At 50.2% G+C, this 20755-nt stretch overlaps 2 protein-coding genes across 3 annotated transcripts; one reads left to right on the top strand and one right to left on the bottom strand.

Annotated features, from left to right (window-relative positions):
- Positions 1-775: 775 nt before the first annotated feature.
- LOC112811338 (serine protease 40) lies at positions 776-9190 on the bottom strand. 2 transcript variants are annotated; one of them, XM_025855365.2, is made up of 5 exons: positions 9038-9190; positions 8086-8248; positions 5882-6156; positions 4120-4286; positions 776-1248 (listed from the first exon to the last, which is right to left on the bottom strand). In XM_025855365.2, exons 1-5 carry the CDS (start codon positions 9159-9161, stop codon positions 931-933), a joined length of 1047 nt encoding a protein of 348 aa, XP_025711150.1. In that variant the 5' UTR covers positions 9162-9190; the 3' UTR covers positions 776-930. The 2 variants fall into 2 exon arrangements, with proteins under 2 accessions (XP_025711150.1, XP_025711170.1); XM_025855385.2 differs by having other exon boundaries at positions 5882-6051.
- Positions 9191-19444: 10254 nt separating this feature from the next.
- GPR148 (G protein-coupled receptor 148) lies at positions 19445-20486 on the top strand. Its single transcript, XM_025855420.1, is given in 4 exon segments — positions 19445-19547; positions 19550-19800; positions 19802-20361; positions 20363-20486. Coding segments are annotated over 4 exon segments (1038 nt in total).
- Positions 20487-20755: the final 269 nt, after the last annotated feature.

Below are 20755 nucleotides of genomic sequence, written 5' to 3'. Positions count from 1 at the left end.
GAGTGGAAAGAATTTGCACAGAACACCTGATGGCACTTTGGATGCAGTGGGCCTGCAATGGTAGGGGCCTGCTCCCAGATCAGCAAGTATTCAGGTTGGGGGCCTGTGGTTGTGAGACCCTTCTGAGCATTCTGCTAATTAGTTTAGATTCTGTGACCCAGACATGTTTGTAGGGGGCAGCTCAGGACATGGCTTTGGCTCAGTGCTGGCCCAGCAAGTCCAGGGTCAGCCAAACCACAAACTATGTCAAATCTCCAGGGGGTGGTGCTCTGGGTCCTGAGAGACTGGGGAAAGACAGAACTGTGGGTACTAGGGGAATAGACTGAGAGCTAACCCTGGAGTAGAGCTCTGAGGGCAGCTGACCTGAGACTTCAGACCTTAGCCTGATGGCCAGGACCCTTCATGGTCTACTTCAAACAGAGTCTTTCCAACAGAGCCTATGTGACCTGTGGGCCTAGAATATCTTTCTTCATGCCCAGCTCATGGCAAATCATCCACCTCTAGGAGGACCCGTCCCCACTAGTTCTCTTTGGGACCTAGAGCATGCCATTTCCTCCATGAGGTGAGACTCTGGCCTCTAAGCCATGATAACTCTTCTGGAAGACTCCTCAAGGCTAGTGGCTCAGCTCTGGATGGCCAGCAAGCCCCTGAGTGTCCCTCTCTTCCCCACCCTTATTCCAGGGAGGAGGGAGATCTTCCTGTGCTGAGGAGCTTGAAGAACAATAGCGTGGGGGTGGTTGGTAGCTCTGACAGGTCCATAACAGGGGCGGGAAACTTCTTTAATTATTTTTATTTTGTCAGGCCTGCAGCAGGCCTCAGATGCACAGGAGAGCTCAGAGATGGACACAGTTAAGAAGAATGCAGAGCCCGTTGGCACTAATGCAGACAAGCTTGTGGGGGGTGGGCCAGGAAGGGGCACCATGGGTTCTGTCACAGAGTCCTTAGGGAAATCAGCAGCAGGAGGGAGGTCTGTGAAGACACAAGGGTTATGCAGGTGCTGGGCTTGTGGACGGTGCCCAGAGAAGTGAAGTCACTCAAAATAGGAGGTTTTTCTTGAGGAGGAGCAAAAGAAGGTTCAGGATTGGGCGAATTCTTCTGCTTCTCACTGATCCAGCTGGAGAAGTAGGTGAGCCTAGTGAAGACGCTGGGGCTTATGGGGTAGCGGCAGGCCAGGCTCCAGCTAGACAGCCCCATCAGAAACCAAGTACTACTGTTCAGCTTGCAGACCAGGGGGCCCCCAGAATCTCCCTGAGGAAAGAGGCAGAATGAGTTGTGGGAACCAAGATAGAGAGGGACACATATGTTTTAGGCAGTGTGAAGACAGTGCTCTTGTCCTCCACCAGAGTGGAATTTAGGAAGCCTTGTGTCACGTGGGCTGTGAGTGGTTCTCCTCAGAATCACCTGAAGCATTTGAAAAGTCCAGACACAGGGTCCCACTGCAGACCTCTTCGATCAAAATCTCAAGGGTAGGCTCTGGAGCTCAACTCACAAAGCTCTGGAGGGGCCCTAGGCTGGCAGTCACAGACCTATGAGAATGTACAGGGGGGCTCCAGGTGTTGGATGCCAGCCCTTTGTGCTTTCAGCTCTATGGGAGAGAAGGTAGCATCTGGTAGCACCTAGCTGAATCCTCAGGCCAGGACTGCATCCCACCTGAGCCTTTATTTTTGGACTTAAGTTCTCTAGTTTTCCCTCTAATTCTTTGCTGAGCTTCTTGAGAAAATGCAAACTGTGAGATGTGTCTGAGGAAAAGAAGTGATGCCTGAGCCTGGACTGGTAGGGTGGTCAGAATGGTAGGGTGCCCAAGGGGTCCCAGAAGAATGCTGGGGACTTGGAGCTCAGGACTCCAAGACAGGAAGGCACCTGCCACCATGGGGCGTAATGCTTCCATATCATGGTCTAAGAAGTAGGGACCAAGGAAACACAGCATCCTTCCAGCCTTCTGTTGAATAAACATGACCAAGTCCCCTCTGCATGCAGGAGACACAAAAGTGATGTGGACAATGAAGACAGACAGTAGATCACACACATCTGCAGATGCAAGATGTGGAAAAGAGGTGCCAGGGGGTGGTGAGTGGCAAGAAGGGCTGCCCTACCTGGAGCACCAGATAGCCTCTGAGCCAAGATGGGAGCGATGTGCAAGGCTTGACCGGGAAGATCCAGGCACAGGTAGCCAGCCTGCTTGGAATAGGTGAGGCCAAGGAGTGACAGGGCCAAGTCCCAGTCCCTTATCAGCTGGGAGGGTCGGGGTGATGAGACAGTGAAGGACACTCAGCAGGGAAGTAATGTGACCTGGTCCAGATTCTAGAAGGATGGTAGGATTTTCTGAGGCTGGATGAAGCACAGCCAGTGGTAGGGTAGAAATCAGCACAGGGAGCCCGGTCAGGACACTACTTTGAGCAGAAAGAGTACAACAAAGACAGGAGAGAAAGGCTGAAGCATACGATTTGGCATATCTGGCCATTTCCCTCCATCTAAGGTAAAAATGGAGCAGGGCCAGAAAAGCAGGATAGGGCGGAGTGGTGGGTCCTTGGTGTGCGGAGGTCAGAAAGAGGTCGAAGAGAGCAGGTGACAGAGGAGGGCCTGCCCTCTGATTGTGATGGGAGATGTTGCAGGTGCATGGCTGAGCACCAGGTGGGAAGAGGTCAGGGGTGAGACCTAGGCATCTAGCTATCTTGATTGGAGCACTGTGGAGAAAGGGCAAGCACAAAAACCTGATGGAATGGGCTGAGGAGCCCAGAAAGAGACAGGAGCAAGCTGGAGAGGGCCTATGCAGACACCACTGGGGTGAGCCCTGCTGGGAAGGCAGGCTGAGAATCAGGGCCCAGGGCAGGGGTTTGGGGAGGAGAGAAGGTGCATGTAGGGCGTTTGACAGTTTCTGAGCTGGTGGGAGATGGCCAAGGAGAGAGACAAAGAGCTAACAAGAAGGAGCAGGAGGCGGCGGGGGGCTACAGAAGGAAGCCCGTGGGGGCCACAGCTCCAGAGGAGGGCATTGGTTTTCTAGGTTTGACTGTCATGCTACCTCACCTTGGGCTATCCACTTTCCTCTCTGTGTCTCAGTTTCCCCACCATAAAAGAGAGGATTCCATCGAGTAAAGGACATTCTTAACACATATGTCCAATAACATACTCATGGCCTATTCAGTAAGAAAGGCACATGACCCCATAGAAACAATGAAAAAAACCATAAATAGTCATTCTTTAAAAGAGGCAATATATATATGAAAAAGTGCTTATCTCCATTATTCACCAGAGAAATAAAATTAAAAATCACATGAAATTGTTAAATTGAAAATGGCAGGCAACATGAAGTACTGGAGACAACACAGAGCAAAGACAACTCTCAGCCACTGCTAGTGGGAGTGCAAACTGCTACCAAGCAGGTTAGAAAGCTGCTCTCCGGTACCTGTGAGAGACGAAGCTTGCATACCTCATGGCACAGTAATTCTACTCCTAGGGTTATACCGCACCCAAATATGAACCCATGGGCACTGAGACATATGCGCTAGGATGTTCATAGCAAATCTATCTGCAATGGTCTCAAGTGGAAACTATCCAAATGCCACCAAGACTAGAAAGGATAGATAAAGGGATAGTATGTTCACACAGCGGTTACCATATAGCAGTAAACGAACGATGTAAACTACACCTAAGATGGATAAATCTTGCAAACATAACCTTGCCTGGAGGAGACCAGATGAAAATGCATCCTGTCTCATTCCCTGTATGTAAGTCTCAACACGAATCCCCAGCAGCTTCAGAAGCCAGAGCTACTCTCAGGGAGTTAGTGACAAGAAGGCGGTATGAGGAGGACTCTTCTGGTGCTGGTTACATGAGTGTGCCAATTTCTAAAACTACACTGAACAGCACATCTGTGAATTATGCCCTTTTCTACGTATGCTATGCTTCAACAGTGTTTTTTTAAAGAAGACAGGTATGGTATTAACTAGCACCCTTTGGGGACTTCTGAGCTTCAGCTCTGACACTTGAGGCTGGGCTGGGCTTAGGAGGAGGAAGTCGGGGGCTGGGGCAGCATTCAGAGGTGACAGACGGGGGCAGACCCCACAGGAGAAGAGGCGCAGCCTGAGTTCCCACGGGACACCCGGAGCCCATGTCACTTACTCGGCAGATGGACTTTCCTGTCATGAGGTCCCCGGCACAAAACATATCCTCGTGTATAGAATATTCACTGCTGCTGGAGTCTGGTGATTGGAAATAGATTTTACAGATCTCACTGTCAACAATGCCAACCTCTCCTTCCTGCAGCTGCAATGGTGAGGCCAGGAAATCTGCAGGGGGGTGGGGGAGAGGGCAGATGTGGGGTGGAGCCTGGGAGGGAGGCTCGCTCCCTCTCCCCCCTGCCGGCTCATGGACATGCTGCCGATTCTAGCTGACAGGATTGGGGCATCTCTCAGAGGACTTGCAAAGATGAGGGGACAAGACGTGTAGGATGGACAGGAGCACAAAGGTGAGGGGCCTGCAGCGGGAAGGGCTGGGGGGAGGTCTACGTGGCTGCATGGGGTGGGAGTGGGGGTTGTATGAGGTGAGGCCAGGTCATACCAGGGTCCAGAGCAAGCAGGGCCTCCTCACCAGGCCGTGCAGTTCGGATTTCATGCTAAGCACACTGGGAAACCAACTGAAGGGTCTCCTTATGTTTTGAAAACAATGACAGGGGCAGCTATGCAGAGCTAGAAGTAGAAGCACAGAGGGTGGAAGCGGGGAGTCTGGGCTGGGTGGCATCGATGTGCCTGCGAGATGCCAGGTGGGCTGAGGGAGTCTGACCAAGAAGACATGGCCCAGCCTCAAGCGGCAGCTGGTCTGGAGAGGCTCCCCATGTGGCCTCTGTGTCTGCACATGGCTCCCAGGGCTGACTGGTGTTTGCATGTGGCAGCACAGTGGCACGGGGACAGCCCCCCACCCCGGGCAGCACTGCTCATGTGCAGCTCTCGGGGGTCCCCGGGGGCAGCCCCGGCCTCGCGGCTGTGGTCAGGGGAGGACGTGGAGGAAGCCGCAGAGCTGCAGGCTCCGTCGGCTCTGTCGGCTCTGTCGGCTCCGTCTCTCCTGATCTGGCCTGTGCCTTCCCCTCCTGCCCCAAGTCCTGGCCTCCGACTGTCTTGTAGAACCCTCCTGGCTCTGCCCGTGGTCCTTACGGAGCCATAGTCCATCCCAGGAGGCTGTCTCTGGAAGTGCTGGAGAGCTGGTGGTTCTCATGACCAGAGACTGTGCCTGACAGTTAGGGGCCAGGGGCTCAGCCCAGCAAGTCTTGCCCCCAGTGCCACCAGAGATACTCCACCAGATCATGGCAGACCTATGACCCTACAGGTCAGCCAAATGCACATTCTAGTTTTTTCACTCAAAAGTATGTTTTCCTAAGACAAAAGTATAGTATTCACCATTATGTCAAAAATCCCACCATTTCTCCTGTCTCAGCCTAAAAATATACCAGCAAGCAAGCTGGCAAAATGGGCCAGTTTTACTTGAGGTAATGGATGAGGGGAAGTAAAAGTCACAGAGGAAAATGTTCTTAAGCTGTCAACAGCCCAACTTCGCCTCCCAGGCTGGCAAGCAGGCCTGCTTTTATTTCCTTCCTGCTGCCCCATGTACCTTCCATGGCAGGGGAAGCCCAAGAGGTGTTTGGTGAAGCCTTGGAGGGGCCTGACATGGTCCCAAGCAGGACCTTGGAGTCAGGGTGGAATCCAGAATGGCTTGGATTCCAAGGACCCAAGTTCCTGACTCTGAAAGTTAGTGATGCTCAGACTTTTTGATCCATGGGCAGAAAGAAATTTGCCAGACATGGTTTCCAGGCTGGAAGGGCCCTACAATGGGCATCATACCTCCCTCCTCCTTGGACCTTGCCCTCCCGGCCTGCCCCACCCCTACTCACCATCCTCGGTGATCATCCCCCAGCCAGTGATCCAGCAGCTGCTGTGAATGGGCAGCTTCGTGGTCGGCCCTGGGAGGCAGGCGGGGAGAATGTGGGAAGTAAAGTTCACAGACAGATGCAGTTGCAACAGGGCGATGTCGCTTCCCATGAAGTAGCGCTTGTTAAATTCACTGTGAACAATGAGTTGATACACTGTCATCTGTCGGCTATGCTCAGTGGGATGTTGGAGCTGATGGTACCCGAGCAGGATCCGGTAGTCAGATGGTTCATGGGACCTGTCATGAGATGCTGCATTGTCACCTGTCTCCGCTGTGGCCTGGGCCAGCACCCTCACATCCTCACTTGTCTACCCTCAACTCCCCCCACTCTTGTAAGCAACCAGACACCACCATTATTCCAGAGGTTGCTCTCTCCTCCCTTCCTAATATTCTTGTCAGTTGGGTTGGATGTCTGTCTGTAGCCTCAGGACATTTGTCCCGTGAAAGTGTCTGATGGCTTCCCCAGTATGCCCCTAAATCAAAGGAGCAGAGAATCTCAGTGCTGGAAAGAAACAGCGGAGTACATCAAACTATACTCCTTTATTTTAGAGGAGAGAAGACTTGGCTCGTTCCCAGTTCTGACCAGAAACATTGGACTGTTCCATGGCTTGAAGTAGTTCTCAAAGACCCCATTTCCCAGCCCAGAATGATCCATTCCCTCTTCCCAGTCTTCACACACACATACTTCTCCAAGACTGGTCCCCATCTGGAGACAGGCACTCAGTGAGTCTGTGTGGAGCAAATAGGGGAATGCATGTAACTGAACTTCTCCTTATCTCTGGAACATGAGCAATTTTCCCACACAAATGGCCTGCTTGTGCTGCTACTTTGCCCAGATTCCACATGCCTGTACTCTTCTCCCACAAGGCCTTGCTAGCTCCAAGCCGCTCTTATAGGATGCATGGCATCTTTCCTGACACTGGCTCAGAATCCATTCTCTTGCATATTCTGGCCTCTCCATCCTGCATCACAGTAGTTGGGTTTATGTCTCACTTTCCTGATAGTATAAGAAGCTTCAAGGTCTGCATCTCCACATCCTCCACAGTGGGCCTCATATGGGGCCTGGCACTTGTGGGTGCTGAATAAATGAATAAAACCCAAGTGGGGTCTCAAAGCCAGTTGATGCCAATGGCTCGACCTCCTCTGACTTGGAATGTGATGTTCTCCCCACTCCGTCTGGACACAGAGTAAGTTCAGGATACACCTGAGGAGCAGCCTATTTGCATCCCGTCTCCCAGGACAGAAACCATTTGCTTCATGCCTCACTCTGGCCTATAGGGACAATGATGACCACAGGATCTCTTAGGCACATAGTTCCACAGCAGTGACAGGAATTTCTGGGTGCTGGTTAAACAGGCTGTGTCCTGGGATGCCTTCAGAGAGAAATGTGCTAGAATGTGTGGGTGGTTAGGACCCAGGGAAGTCTCTGGCAGTTGTGCTGATGATGACCTCTGAACAGCCTGACTGGAAGAGTACAAAATAATTGTCCATTTTGTCCAGGCCCTAACTGATGCTCCCCCAGCCCTGGGAAGTGGGGGCCCTGAAAATATTGCTCTGACTTAAAGCCTAAAGCCTGTGCCATATGTTCAGACGGGGACACTACATATCTACTACCATTTGCATAAGAGTAAACTGAAACCCCCTGAGATCTTGTTGGACTGTTGAGAGCTGGGCAGGATGCAGAAACCAGAGTCTACCTTGAGTGAGAACAGGACTTAGAATCCTAAAGTTTAAGGAAGACAAAGAGTGGGCTGGAGGCAATTCTTTTGGAACTAAAGTCTGTTTTCCAGTATTTGCTGATAATCACAATTAGAGTTAATTTCCATTTAACTATTTAAAAGTAATGTACATGTAGCTGAGATAACCAAGCCATCTTGGTATTACCAAAGTGTGAGGAGGGGGACAGATGGGGATATCCCCAGAGGAAGAGATGAGGTAAATGGCCTTTGTCCTGGGAGATGTGAACTCAGACAGTCAGGAGACTGGAGTCAGGTGGTGAGTAAGCATGGCATTCCAAGTAGAGGGGACTGCTGGGTCAAAGGCAGGGGCAACAGCCTTTCCCTAAGGAAAAAGGGCTGGGACATTCTTCAACCCCTTCTGTTCTGTCCATCTTATGACTCCCTCCCCAATCCCACCCCAGCAGCTGGGCCCATTGGGAACACGTACTTTTGGAAGCAGTGGGCAGCTGAGATCACCCAGTAGGCATCTATGAGGGCAGCTCCGCAGATGTGCTTGCCAAGGTAGAGCAGGCTGGCCTGCCATGGCCACCGTTGGTCAGGTGCGTTCTGGCCACCAAAGATCTTCCCACTTACTGCTGGCTTCCCACACACTGTGGAGACAATCCTACCCATGAAGCACCTGTATTATGGATGCCAGCCTTGGTGTCTCCAAATGTCAGCATCAACAGGCTCAGGGCCACCATGGACCCTCCTCACTTTCAGCTGGAAAATCCAAGGCCCAGGGTGAAGTGACACTGCTCATGTAACAAATGCCCACCTGGCTTTGCTGGTGATGGTAGTGCAAAGGAAGCAGTCTTTGGGTCTGAGTAAGAAGGGGGAGTGGTCATCGAGGGGGAGGGAAGCAGGCAGCTGCAGAGGTACACATCTGCACTCACTGGGGTGCAGAGGTCTCGGAGGTGGTGCCACCCCAGGCACTTCCCCAGACCTTATTTAACTTAACTAGCACACCACTGTTTGAAGTCCCCAAAACTGAGGACTTCTGAGGGATGCTGTTTGCTCAGGGTTATAGATGATTAAGTGGTTGCACCCCCCCACCCCAAGCCTAATATTCTAGGGAAACTGAGGCCACATGGAACACATTCTGCTTCACAATTCTCCTGCTGAAGCACTGCATCCCCATTCTTAAAATGAAGAAGGTGTGGGGGCCCAAAATGACAGGCCAGTGCCAGACCTCCTCCCTTGAACTGAAGATGCTTGAGACCCAGTGGGAAAGAGCCTGGTCTCCTAGGCCTTGGCCCTCCCTGACCCAAGGAGGGCCCCACCAGGGACCCAGAGACTCAAGAGCCCCACTTGGCCAGTTAGAGGTCCTCCTGGCTGGTGGGGTTTGGGGGGGCCCTTGAGAGGTGGGCGAACCTGACACCCCTCGCCCACTCACTCACCATCTGCGGTGGTTCCGTTGGGCTCAGCGCGCAGCAGCAGCGGACGCAGCCAGAGCAGGGCTGTGGCTAGCACGCAGGCCCCCTGCCAGCCTGGGCCTGAGCCCTTGGCCTGGGCGCTTGCCATCCGGCCAGTCCACGTCCGACTCCTGGATGAGTGGACTGCGCGGCGCGAGGCTGCGGGGGCCGCCGGGAAACCGCCTCCCTCCGTAGGGAGTGTCCCCCTCCCAGCCCACTCTGCGGCCTGCTTGAATAGCCAGAGAAGGCAGTGGACGGCATGTGCCTGGAGCCCGGAGGCCCCAGGCTGAAGGGGGAAGCAGAGGGCACATAGGGTCTTCTGCCCAGGGACCCCAGTTTGATAGCAGAGACATCAGGACAATTATGGTGTATGCCCAGGAATAGGCACTAATGATCAGAGAGGCTAGGCACTTCTATAATGTCACCAAATATTTCCAACTAGCTTTCAAGATCCAATGCACTCATTTCTGCCCCCTCCCCCTGTTCACATAATTAGGTCAGACCCACTATGGATAATATCCCTTACTTAAACTCACTGGTGCAAAACAGCATGGCATAATCATGGGTGGATATTTCATCAGGAGGGCATTATGCAAGTGTATGGGTTGTATGGGGAGTCCAACCTCTGACTGCTAACCACTCATGTTCTTTCCAAATGCAAAATCATTCACTATATCCCAACAACTCCAAAGGCCTCATCCCATTACAGTATCAACTCAAAATTCAGAGTCTCATCTGTTAAAGGAGGTCACTAAGAGGACTTGACCGTTGGTTGATCTTACAGCTGGACCCAGGCAATTGGAGGCTCTGCACTCTCTCTCCTGGCCTTGGAATGTATGCTCTGCCTACCAAGTGGGAGCTGCTTCAAGGACACAGCCTTGAGAGAGTAAGGTGTTGTTGAGACCATCTGGACTAAGATGTGTGACTGAGTCCAGTAAAGGCTGCTTCTTCTTCTTCTTCTTCTTCTTCTTTAAGATTTTATTTATTTTTTTGACAGAGAGAGAGAGCACAGGCAGGAGGAGTGGCAGGCAGAGGGAGAGGGAGAAGCAGGCTTCCCACTGAGCAGGGAGCCCAATGTGGGGCTCGATCCCAGGACCCTGGGATCATGACCTGAGCTGAAGTCAGACGCTTAACCGACTGAGCCACCCAGGCGCCCCCCAGTAAAGGCTTCTATATAAACTTTAAGATCATGGCCTGCCAGTGTAGAGATCCAGTCATCTTGTGATTCCCCCAAGACAAGCCTCATACCTAAATTCCCTTGCGAATTAAACCTGCCATCTACCAATCTGCAGCAGCCTACCTCTTGTTATAGTCTCTCCTTGCCCTCCGTGTCCAGGATCCTGTCTGTGAGCCAACCTCATCTCAATGTAAACATCAGTATCTCCTCAGCTCAAAGTCCAAAATCTCATTATTGAAATCCTCTAAGTTAGGTGAGGATGAGGTTCCAAGGTTTAATCCATTAAATATAGTTCATAACCACAGTTCTTCCTCCATTTGTGGACCTAGAAAACTAAAGAAACTACCAACCTAATATTCCCAACATACAATGGTGGGACAGGCCCAGGATAACAATCACAGACATTGCCATTCAAAGAGGGAGGAGGAGGGGAGATGGAAAGTAAAAAGGAGTTACTTGTCCATCCATAAGTTTATATATCCTACTGGGCAAGGTCTCAAGCCCTTAGGAAAAAATTCTCTGACTCTTGGCTCTGCCCTTTGGACTCTTGGTCATCCTTCCTTTTTTAATTATTTTTTAATTTTAAATACTTGCTTCTTTTATACTCTCTGAACTGTTTTGTTTTTCTTTCCCTCTTCCTTACTTTTTCTTGCCCTTTAATATTTCCTTAAACTTAACAGGAAATCTTCAAAATCTATAAAAGAATGTTTGTAGTGCTTTAGAGATTTACCTGAATGAAGTTCTAAATTTTTCTGTTATGAGTCATGTATTCCTTAATTGATAATTTCATGAATTATAGCTGCAATCTCAATGACTATATTTTAAAGAAGCATGTTAAAATACTGTTCTAAATTCATTTGAAATAATGGAGACTCTCTGTAAAAATCACAAAGAAAATAATTGGGAACACTTACCATGTCCTTTTTTGGGGGGAAGGAGCACATAGTTGCACCAAATTTGCACCTGAATAGCTCTGTCAGCTTGCTTCCCCCTAGTGGAGATCTGAGGGTCCAACTTTCATTTTGTACATCCTCTGATCTCTATTATACCAGACTGCCATAGTCCTGCTGACATCAACTCTGGAACCTTGTGGTCCTTGTGTGAATTTCACTTGGTTTCACACTATTAGACAAAGCCACATCCACACATATTTTTGAGATAACTCCTTCTCTAAATTGGCTTCCTGTTGAGAAGTTATATATATACACCCTCCACTCCCCAAACACACACAAAAACTGAAAACCCTAATATAGTCAGAGACATAGAGTACAAGATTGAGAGTTTTGAAGGGAAGCTGGAGGAAGCGAACAGGATGGGGAGGGCGGGAAAGCACGATGACCAGGGCTCAAAGGAGGCATCAGGAGTGGGGGAATGGAGGCATTGCAGAAGCTAGGAGCGACAACTGGGCAGGAGCCAGGGTGCACCAGGCAGGTATGTCTGAGGACAAAGGCAACCTCCCCATGAGAAGCCAGAGGAAAACTGTTTTCAGGGAATGTGGGAGATGAAGGGGACTTTGGAGAGGATGAGGTATAGGAGATTTGCTGCTCACCATCTAGGCTGCTTCTGAAGTGCTCAGGGGGAGGGAAGGACATGTCTGGCATTGGAACATATGCCTTCCACACCTCCCATGTGTCATCTCCACAACTATGTACATTGGCAGTTCACAGGTGAGGAAACAGAATCCAAGGAAAACAAATCATTACCCCCCTATGTCCTGCTTCTAGTCAATCAGAGCCCTAAGCTTTCCCCAACTTGTCCCAACTCCATGCTGTTTCCAAGGGAATGCAGAAGATAAGCTTGGGACAGGGCTGCCACCATTGTGAGCTGGGTGGGTCTGGAGAAGTGGAGGGTGCGTTATGAGCAGCGGCAGCCTGGGCCGGTGCAGAGGGGCAAGGACTGTGAGCTCACACAGCCACCTGTGGGGATGGACGGTCCTATTTCCTACCTCACACACGAGGAACCAGAATCCTGGAAAGGCAAAGTGACATGCAGGTGGGGTCAGTGCCAGAACTGGGCCCAATTAGCAGGCTCCAGCACCCATGACCATAGGCACAGTTCCACATAGCCTCTCTGCAGGCCCCACTGCAGTGACCACCTACAATTGCTGGGACAGGACAGTACCTTCCCTTCTGGCATTTTCATGCCCAGTCAGGGTTTTCCACTTTCTCTTTCCTCTAGTAGTAAGTTCCTCTGAGCCTTGCCACAACGTGGCAGCATTAAACTGTTTGAGATTGCCTTCACCAGCTTCTATCCCCAGACTTAGGACATGGCATCCATCCTCTTAGGTACACTGATTCTCTGGTAGCTACACTTTGCACCATCCCTCTCTTCAGTGTATACCCATGTCCCTCCAATCTCCCGACCATCTGCACCATCCCAGACCCTCTAATGGCTTCCTCTGTGTCCTTCCCCGCCAAGTGGAAGCTCACTCTCTCTAGGAATTCCTTTGGCACTTTGTGGGGAATCTTAAAAACATTGTCTTCCTCTCTTCTGTCCTGTGGGTGCACTGCCCCGTTTTCCCACCCTCCTGCTGCACTACAAGCTCCCTCGAGGCAGAGGCTGCGTCCTTGTGTGTGACACAGCCTCACTGTGGAGTGATGATGTGCAGCTGGGATGTTGCACCTGAGGCCCGTGATGGCCTTTCCCTCCCCAGCCACTGAGGGCAGGGCCAGGAAGAGCTGGTCCACTGGCACCCCAAGCACGCTTTCCTGTGACCTGTGGATGTCTTCAGTTCATTGCAGGTGCTTAGGCCTCAGACGTGACTCTGTGCACAGTGGTACTATCCATTTCCCATCCCACCTACATGTTGCCTGCGAAAGGAAAATGCTGACGAACAGTGTGATTCCTCATGGTCAAGCAATGGTACCTCTAGAGAAACATCATATGTGTACATACAGAGACTCCTCATCACTGCTCTGCTTACACTGGAAATAGTATACATGTCCATCAATAGGTAAAGGATAAAGTGTGGTGGTATGGTCAGAGAATGAAATGCTGTAGGGCATGTTCATAGAATGAACTAGATCTGTGTGGGAAAAACACTGGCCTACAAAGTATAATACTGAGTAAAAAATGCAATAGCAGAATTAAATCACAGTACAATACCAAACATGAACATCAATACTATATATGCTCTGGGAACCACATATTGGCAATGAAAATTCAAACACATGGGCAGGAGGAATATAGACTAAATTCAGAGTGGATGTTGCTCCTTAGGTAGGCAGGAAAGGGAAAAGGCCAGAGGATAGTGACAAAAGGGGCTGTAAACTATGTGTGAAATATTTTGTTATATTTATATGCTATATATGTATATACTGCATATAAAACATATAATATTATATATATCTCTATATATGTAATAGTAAAATGATATATAAAATTATTGGAAGCAAATATGGCAAAACATGAACATTTGTTAATTGGAAGCAAATATGGCAAAACATGAACATTTGTTAATTTTGGGTAGTGGGTCTAGGAGCATTTGTTAATTCCTCTTTGCCTTTTTCAATATATTTAAAATAGTCACAATGATACTAAAAGACCAGAGTGTTGTATATTAACCTTCAGAATTAAATAAATCCCAAGTGTGAACGAAGTAGTTCAGGAAGCAGCAGGGTGATGTGATGGAGAGGACCCAAGGCTACAGAAGACAGGAAGGCGTGGCCTCCAGAGCAGAGGCGGGAACAAGCGGAAGGGACTGGCCATGGAGGAGCGCACAAGGCAGAGGACTTAGTGGGAGTAGACTGGGCTGAGAGAGCTCTGGGTAGCTGCCATGTAGAGAGGAACGGTCACAGGGCTTCTTCAGCTGGAACAGATTTTCTAGGCTTTAGGGAGTCTTTGGGGGGGTCTTTAAATACAGGCAGAGTTAAAGAGGCTTTTCAAAGGTGTCCCCTGTCTGGTAGAATCCAATAAAATAAATCCAATAAAATAAACTTTACTTACAGCCTCAGTGAGTGCATGAATAAGAAGTCCCTCTGACTACTAGAAGGCTGGTAGACACTGTAATGTGGGTAGAAGGTGAGGGGCGGGCCAGCCCTGAGAAGCAGGAGGCACTCAGCTTTGTATATGGGCAATGAAGACCAAACCCCATGGGCTTCCTGTCCCAGCTGCCCCAGCCAAGGTTCCAGGTGCCGTCGTCCATTTATGTTTATCCCAGGGTTTACCAGGCAGGAGTGCTGAGCCGGCAACACCATCTGGAGGGAGGTAAACAAGCTCTAGCCTTGCACTTGAGGGGCTCCTTGTGGTAGAGAGCCTGGTCAACAACTGAACACAAGAGATGGAGAGTAGTAAGGGCTATGGGAGCTCTCAGGATTTTAATTTATCTTTCATCAATATATATTATTTAATTATTTTAAAAATCTGGGTTTAACCAGGAGATGCTGATGACATTCCAATATTCTTTGATTATGGATTAAAAATCTGCTAATTCTGAAGGTGTCAATATGATGGAGATCTCTAGGATGTCCAGGACAGTTCTTGAAAAGTGGCATATCTACTGATGGAAGGGTCAACTCAGGACCTGTCTTTGAAGGAGCATTCCTCTTCTACACATGTGGTCCATCACAAAGAGACCTCACTCTGCCTCCAGGCCTCCTCCAGCCCATTGTCCATCTGGATGTCAGCTCTGTCCTCATAGAAGATAAGTTTTGTCTTGTCGCTCTGCAGTATAAATTGCCTCCCCCCCACCTCCTGCCACAGCCAACATGGCCCACAGGCAGGGCCCTGGCAGTGCTGGGTCTTCATCCTCCTGGCTCTGCTCAAACTGAGTTCCTCACTTGGAACATCTATCCCACCTCTTTTCCTTGTCTAAGCCACTGGCCTTAAGGACAAGCCACTTAAGCCTCAGTCTGGAATTTACATGATCCTTTTCTGTGACCGGCACTGAGGATGTGCTGGTGAATGAGCTCCAAAGAGCTGATTCTGATAACAACGTTAGACATGACTCACACAAGAAAACACTAGGACAAATCATGGTAAATAGTATAAAAGAAATAAGGGCACTGTATGAAAATAAAGGAGATAGCTGTGGTCCATTCCAGGGGTGAGAAGACATTTGCCAGAAGAGTCCTTCAAACTGACAGCTTGCTGATAAGGAAAGGGGGTAGCAATGTTCCCACGCAGCAAGGGTCATGTGTTCTTCAAGGAACAGAGAAGAGGCAAGTGAGCTGGAGCACAAAGACTGAAGAGGGAGGGAAGCAGGGACAAGGGATGGGCTGTACTCGGTCTCATGTATTAGGACCAAGATCTTAGTCTTCATCTTCAGAGCAATGAGAAGCCAGTAGAGAGTTTTATTTAATATAGGAACAACATGCTGATGAGGTGGTAGTGATCACAGTGATGGTGAGAATGGTGAGGAGGAGGAAGATTATGGTGACAGTGATGATGGTAATGATCGCGGTGATAACGAGAATGGCAAAAATGATGCAGGGATGACAGTGATGAAATAAGGACGGGAGAGATGGCGACAGCGATGCTGACATGGTGATAATAATGGTGATGAAGATATGTAGTTTGAAAATGAATAGACAAACAAACAGAAAGCAGAAGCAGACCTATAAATACAGAGAACAAACTGATGGCTGTCAGAGGAAAAGGGGTGGAGGGATGATTGAATGGGTGAAGGGGAGATGGTAACTGGGTATATGGCTTCCAGTTATGGGATGAATAAGTCACAGGGCTGAAAGGCACAGCCAGGGAACTGTCAATGGTGTTGTGACAGCGCTATGTGGTGACAGATGGGGAGCACAGCATGACATACAGACTTGTTGAATCACTATGTTGTACACCTGAAACTAATGTAACACTGTGTGTCAACTATACTCAAAAACCAAACAATAAGTTAAAAAAATGAAACCAAATGTGTAGGCTGAAATGTTGAGGGCAATGATGATGGTGATGAAGAGTCCAGCAGCACGGCCGGCTAGAAAGGCAGAGGCAGGAAGACCATCTGGGATGCTGATGGAGAGAGGCTGGAAACAACACACGATTTGGGGTGAGATACACCTGTGCTCTGCTGTCTATTTTCTGGGTGCCTTTGAGAAAATGCCTTGACCTTGCATGTGCCTCATGTTCCTCACCCTCTAAAGGATTCCTAAAGGAGAAATGATGTCTACAAAAGTGCCTGGCACCCAGGAGGTGCACTGTCAGTTCCCTTTGCTTCTCCTTGACACACAGGCATGCAGCCAGGCCGGTGAAGAGGAGGGCCTGGAGGTGGAGGTTCTCTCCACTGCCTCATTCCTGCAGCCTGGTTGGGTGACACGGCCTGTTGCTAAGGGACATTGTATTGCTGCTAGGAGCCCAGGAGCTCCCGTTTAGATCATTCACTCCAACCTGATAGTCTTGGCTGCTGGCTGCCTGTGGGCACAGCTGTGTGAGGTGGGGGCTCTGCTCGGGGCTACCTCTGCCACTGCCCACTACCAACCCCTGACACCCCTGAGCTTCGTTCTGATACCACAGTGAGTAATTCCTGTTCACTGCCAAGTCTGGGGGACACAGCAGCGGGGCCTCTGCGTGTCTTGGGAAAGACAGCTTCTTACTTGTCCTGAGCCTTCTCACAACGTGACTGTAGGCAAGGCACTTAACCTCTTTTGGCCTCAGTTTCCCACCTGGAATCTGTCTTGCTGGTTCAAGGAGCAATGTGGCGTTCCCGTGTCTTCGTGTGGTAGTCCCTGTATGCAGTAGATGGCCCACAATAAGGATGTGTATGGTCACTGTTAGCTTCTCTCTCCCTTGGGGGGCAGAGTTTAGGGGCCCGTTCCACTTGGTGGTTCGAATCTGTTTGCATCAAGCTTGTCCACAGTTTCAGTTTATCTCCAGCTTCCTGGAGGGTGCCTTCTGGCTGGTCCCTGAACAGGGACAGTCCTAGCATCCTGAGGCTTTTGAAATGCCACACGTGGTGAAGATTTTATTTCCAAAGTAACGTGTAGATTCATTAACCTGTGCTGCTCATTTCCCCTGTATCAGCATGTGGTCTCCTGTGGCACCCACAATGTGTTCAGCCAGGAATGTTCTGACACATACTGAGAGCAGAGAATGGAGTGGGACAGAGCAGTTAAAGGTGGTGGGGCCACTAACCAGGAAGGGTCAGCGCTAGCTCATCCCCACAGCAGTCAGCGCATACTGACCTCCAAGCAAGGCTGATCCCAGGGACCCCACATCCACAGTAGCCTGCATTTTCCCAGGAAGGACACCCTGGGTGACCCCTGGGCAGGTGAAACCGAATGGTGTAAAGAGACTGCTTTATGTATTTTGTAGGTCATAAAATGATTCTCAACAGCAAGGCAGGCTTTTTATTACACTTACCAGTTCATCCATCATGAGATTTACTCACTTTCCATTTCCCTGAAGCTGTTGCCTGTCACTGCTATCAGAAGGATTGAGCTCTCAGCTACGTTTTTACTGAGGGGTTGTCGTTTAACGGATTCCCCTTACACAGGGCATCTGTATTCTAAGACAAGCACCTGCTGAGGGCAAGACTGATAGCGGGGGGCTAGGAAGGGCATTCTGATGGGCTGACAGCAGGGGTAGCCTAACCTCCAGCCCAGCTCTAGGCATGCTGGCTGCCCCTCAAAGTATACCTACAGAGCTCCTGGGGCCAGTGGAAGTAGGAGGGGACACCCTCTGGGGGGCACGGGCCCTGGTAGGGGAGACAGGGTGGCAGGGTCAGCCTTCTGGTATTGCAGTGTCTCTGGAGGAGATGTGCTTTCACAGAACAACCCTTAGATTCTTTACCATATTCTGACTTCAGGAGCAGTGGTTGCTGCTTCTCCTGAAGATGCCGTAACAAACCCTCAAGAAAGGCATGGTCCCTGGGCCGGGGTGAGCCAGGGGTCTCTCCAGGGAGCAGGGCCTTTTGCCAGCTCTGAAGGAAGGAGTGATACTCATGCTCCAGTGAGAAGAATGAGTCTGGGGTCCAACTCGTGAGTTACCATGCCAGATGTCCTGTCTCTCCCAGTGTGATAGCCCCCAGGCTACTCAGTCTACCTGTGTCTCGCTACCTTACCTGCACCCTGGATGTGTTGTGATGGCAAGGCTCAGTCTATGGGGCACACTTAGGAATGAGGCTGCTTGGCAACGAGTGTCAGCACTTTCGTAACTGGATGTAGGCCTCCAGGACAGGTATGTTGTCATCATGGTTCCCCAGTGGGGCCACAGAGACCCAGAGGGGCAAAGTAATTTAGCCAAGCCCACAGTTAATGACAAGAGGCAAAGCCAGGGGGCACCTGGGTGGCTCAGTTGGTTAAGTGACTGCCTTCGGCTCAGGTCATGATCCTGGAGTCCCGGGATCGAGTCCCGCATCGGGCTCCCTGCTCAGCAGGGAGTCTGCTTCTCCCTCTGACCCTCTTCCCTCTCGTGCTCTCTATCTCTCATTCTCTCTCTCTCAAATAAATAAATAAAATCTTAAAAAAAAAAAGAGGCAAAGCCAGGTTTCCTCTGAAGTCTTCAGCTTCCGACACTCCCGAGAAAGAAAAAGGAGGCAAAAGGTGAGTGCCCGTGTAGTCAGAGGGATGAAGCAGGGTTCTGGTGTGTCACTTGCCAGATCTGGCCCAGGTGGCATTCATGATATGAGGCTGGGCCTCTTATGGCTCAATGTCTAAAATTTTTGTCTCCCTTTGATCCTGAGAACATTTTGCCTGTGCACTCCTTCTGCAGTGAGGACAAGGGCGTCTGTGCAGCAGGGAGGACCCAAGCCTCTGGAGAGTGTGGTAAGGTAAGGTCTAGCATGTATTGAGCATTTATCCCAGGCTACACACTGCGCTAAGTATGTTACCTCTAGATTTTTGCAACATTTCCATGAGGTCTGTATGGGCAGCATTCACTTTTCACAGAAAAGCAAACAAATGTAGAGAGCTTCCCAAAGTCTCCGAGCCAGGATCTCAAGAGCAGAAAGCCTGCTCACCTAAGCCAGGTGGGAGACACTTCTCAGGAGATCAGTGACCAGTACACCATGGCAACAGGCTGATGCATTTAGGTGTGCCCATACACATGCGGCCAGGATAGCTGGCAGATGTGCATGCATGTAGGAAGCCCTGTGTGAGCAGAATTTTGCTTTGTTGTTTTATTTTTGTTAAATAGTCATTCCTAAGGTCTGCTCAAGCACAGCATTTCTTCAGAGGAGTAGCACCATCAGAACCCTTGCAGGGGAGATCCACACCCTGGGCAGGTACAGAACCAACCACCTATGGGAAAGCCTGCCATTCCTGCCAGGAAGCATGGGGGATCAGTTGACACCCTGTCGCCTGGACACAACAGCCTGGCCAGCCTCCGACCAGCTCATCAGTGAGCCCCCCTGCATGCCTCAGTTAGCCAGCAACACCTCCTAAGGCTCGGAGACCTGAGCGTGCCTGTCACCATGCTGTGCTGGTTGTTCCTCCCCTCAAGCCTGCTGGCCATAGCCACACTGGCTCAGAGCCCCATGCTGCTGGTAACCATCCTGCAGAGCCAGAGACTTCAGCAAGAGCCCCACTACCTGCTGCTGGCTAACATCCTGCTCTCAGATCTGGCCTACCTTGTCTTCCACATGCTCATCTCCTCCAGCAACCTGGGCAGCTGGGCCCTGGACCACATTCATTGCTTGTGGTGCTCTCACAGTTGCCATCTTCATTGCCTATACCAGCACCATCTTGTCCTTCATGGCCACCGCACTGCACACCTACCTGGCAGTTGCTTATCCTCTGCACTACTTCTCCTTCATGTCCTATGAAGCTGCCCAGAAAGTGGTGGCCCTCATCTGGCTGGTGGCCTGCTTCTTCCCCACATGTCTCATTTGGCTTAGCAAGTGCCAGGATGCTAGGTTAGAGCAAGGGGCCTCATGCATCCTGTAGCTGAGTCTGGGCACTGAGCAAGGCCATGGCCCCCTGGTCACTGTCACCCACATCTGCATTTTATGCATTCTCTTTCTATGCATAGCTTTCATCACCTATTGCTTATGGAGGATCTATGCAGAGACTAGGACTTCAGGCATCTGTGTGCAGGGCTATTCCCGGGCCAGGGGTACCCTGCTTATCCACACAGTGCTAATCATGCTGTATGTTAGCCTAGTTGTGGTGTTTTACCTGGACATCATGCTAACCAAGTACCACCACATTGATGCCGGGACTCATGTGTGGCTTATGGCAGTCAACAGTGAGGCTCATGATGCTTCCTCATGCCATGCTCCCATACCTGTACACACTCCGTTTCCAGCAGTTGCTGGGGATGGTCTGGGGCCACTTCTCATCCAGGAGGCACAGTGACATCTTCACTATTTCTTAGAGCTACAGACTTCACAGTCTAACAGACTAAGGTCAGAAATTATATGTTGGATGCATCAGTAGCCACTTATCACCAATTCCAGAAAACTATGAAATATACTTGTGCAACAGGACCTTTAAGATGACCTCAACTGATGGTTTTCAATATTTCAAAAGTTTTTAAGCAGAGAAAGCTCACTTCTCACTGATGTGGAGATTTTCTACTTGAAAATGGAAGCAAAGAAAAGTGATTCAGCAGAGCTCTGATCAAAGTGGGGGTGAGGCCCTGAT

Source organism: Callorhinus ursinus, unplaced genomic scaffold (assembly GCF_003265705.2).
Source record: "Callorhinus ursinus isolate GAN/ISIS: 27379988/994484 unplaced genomic scaffold, GSC_fseal_2.0 scaffold114, whole genome shotgun sequence".
NCBI classification, from domain to species: Eukaryota; Metazoa; Chordata; class Mammalia; order Carnivora; family Otariidae; genus Callorhinus; species Callorhinus ursinus.
This window is presented reverse-complemented; position numbering and strand designations above follow the sequence as displayed.

Coding starts and splice junctions, on each gene's coding strand:
- LOC112811338 (XM_025855365.2), bottom strand. CDS start 9,161: ATGGCAAGCGCCCAGGCCAAGGGCTCAGGCCCAGGCTGGCAGGGGGCC. Junction 8,249..9,037: donor CAACGGAACCACCGCAGATG/GTGAGTGAGTGG, acceptor TTGTCTCCACAG/TGTGTGGGAAGCCAGCAGTA. Junction 1,249..4,119: donor CAGGAAAGTCCATCTGCCGA/GTAAGTGACATG, acceptor CTCTTTCCTCAG/GGAGATTCTGGGGGCCCCCT.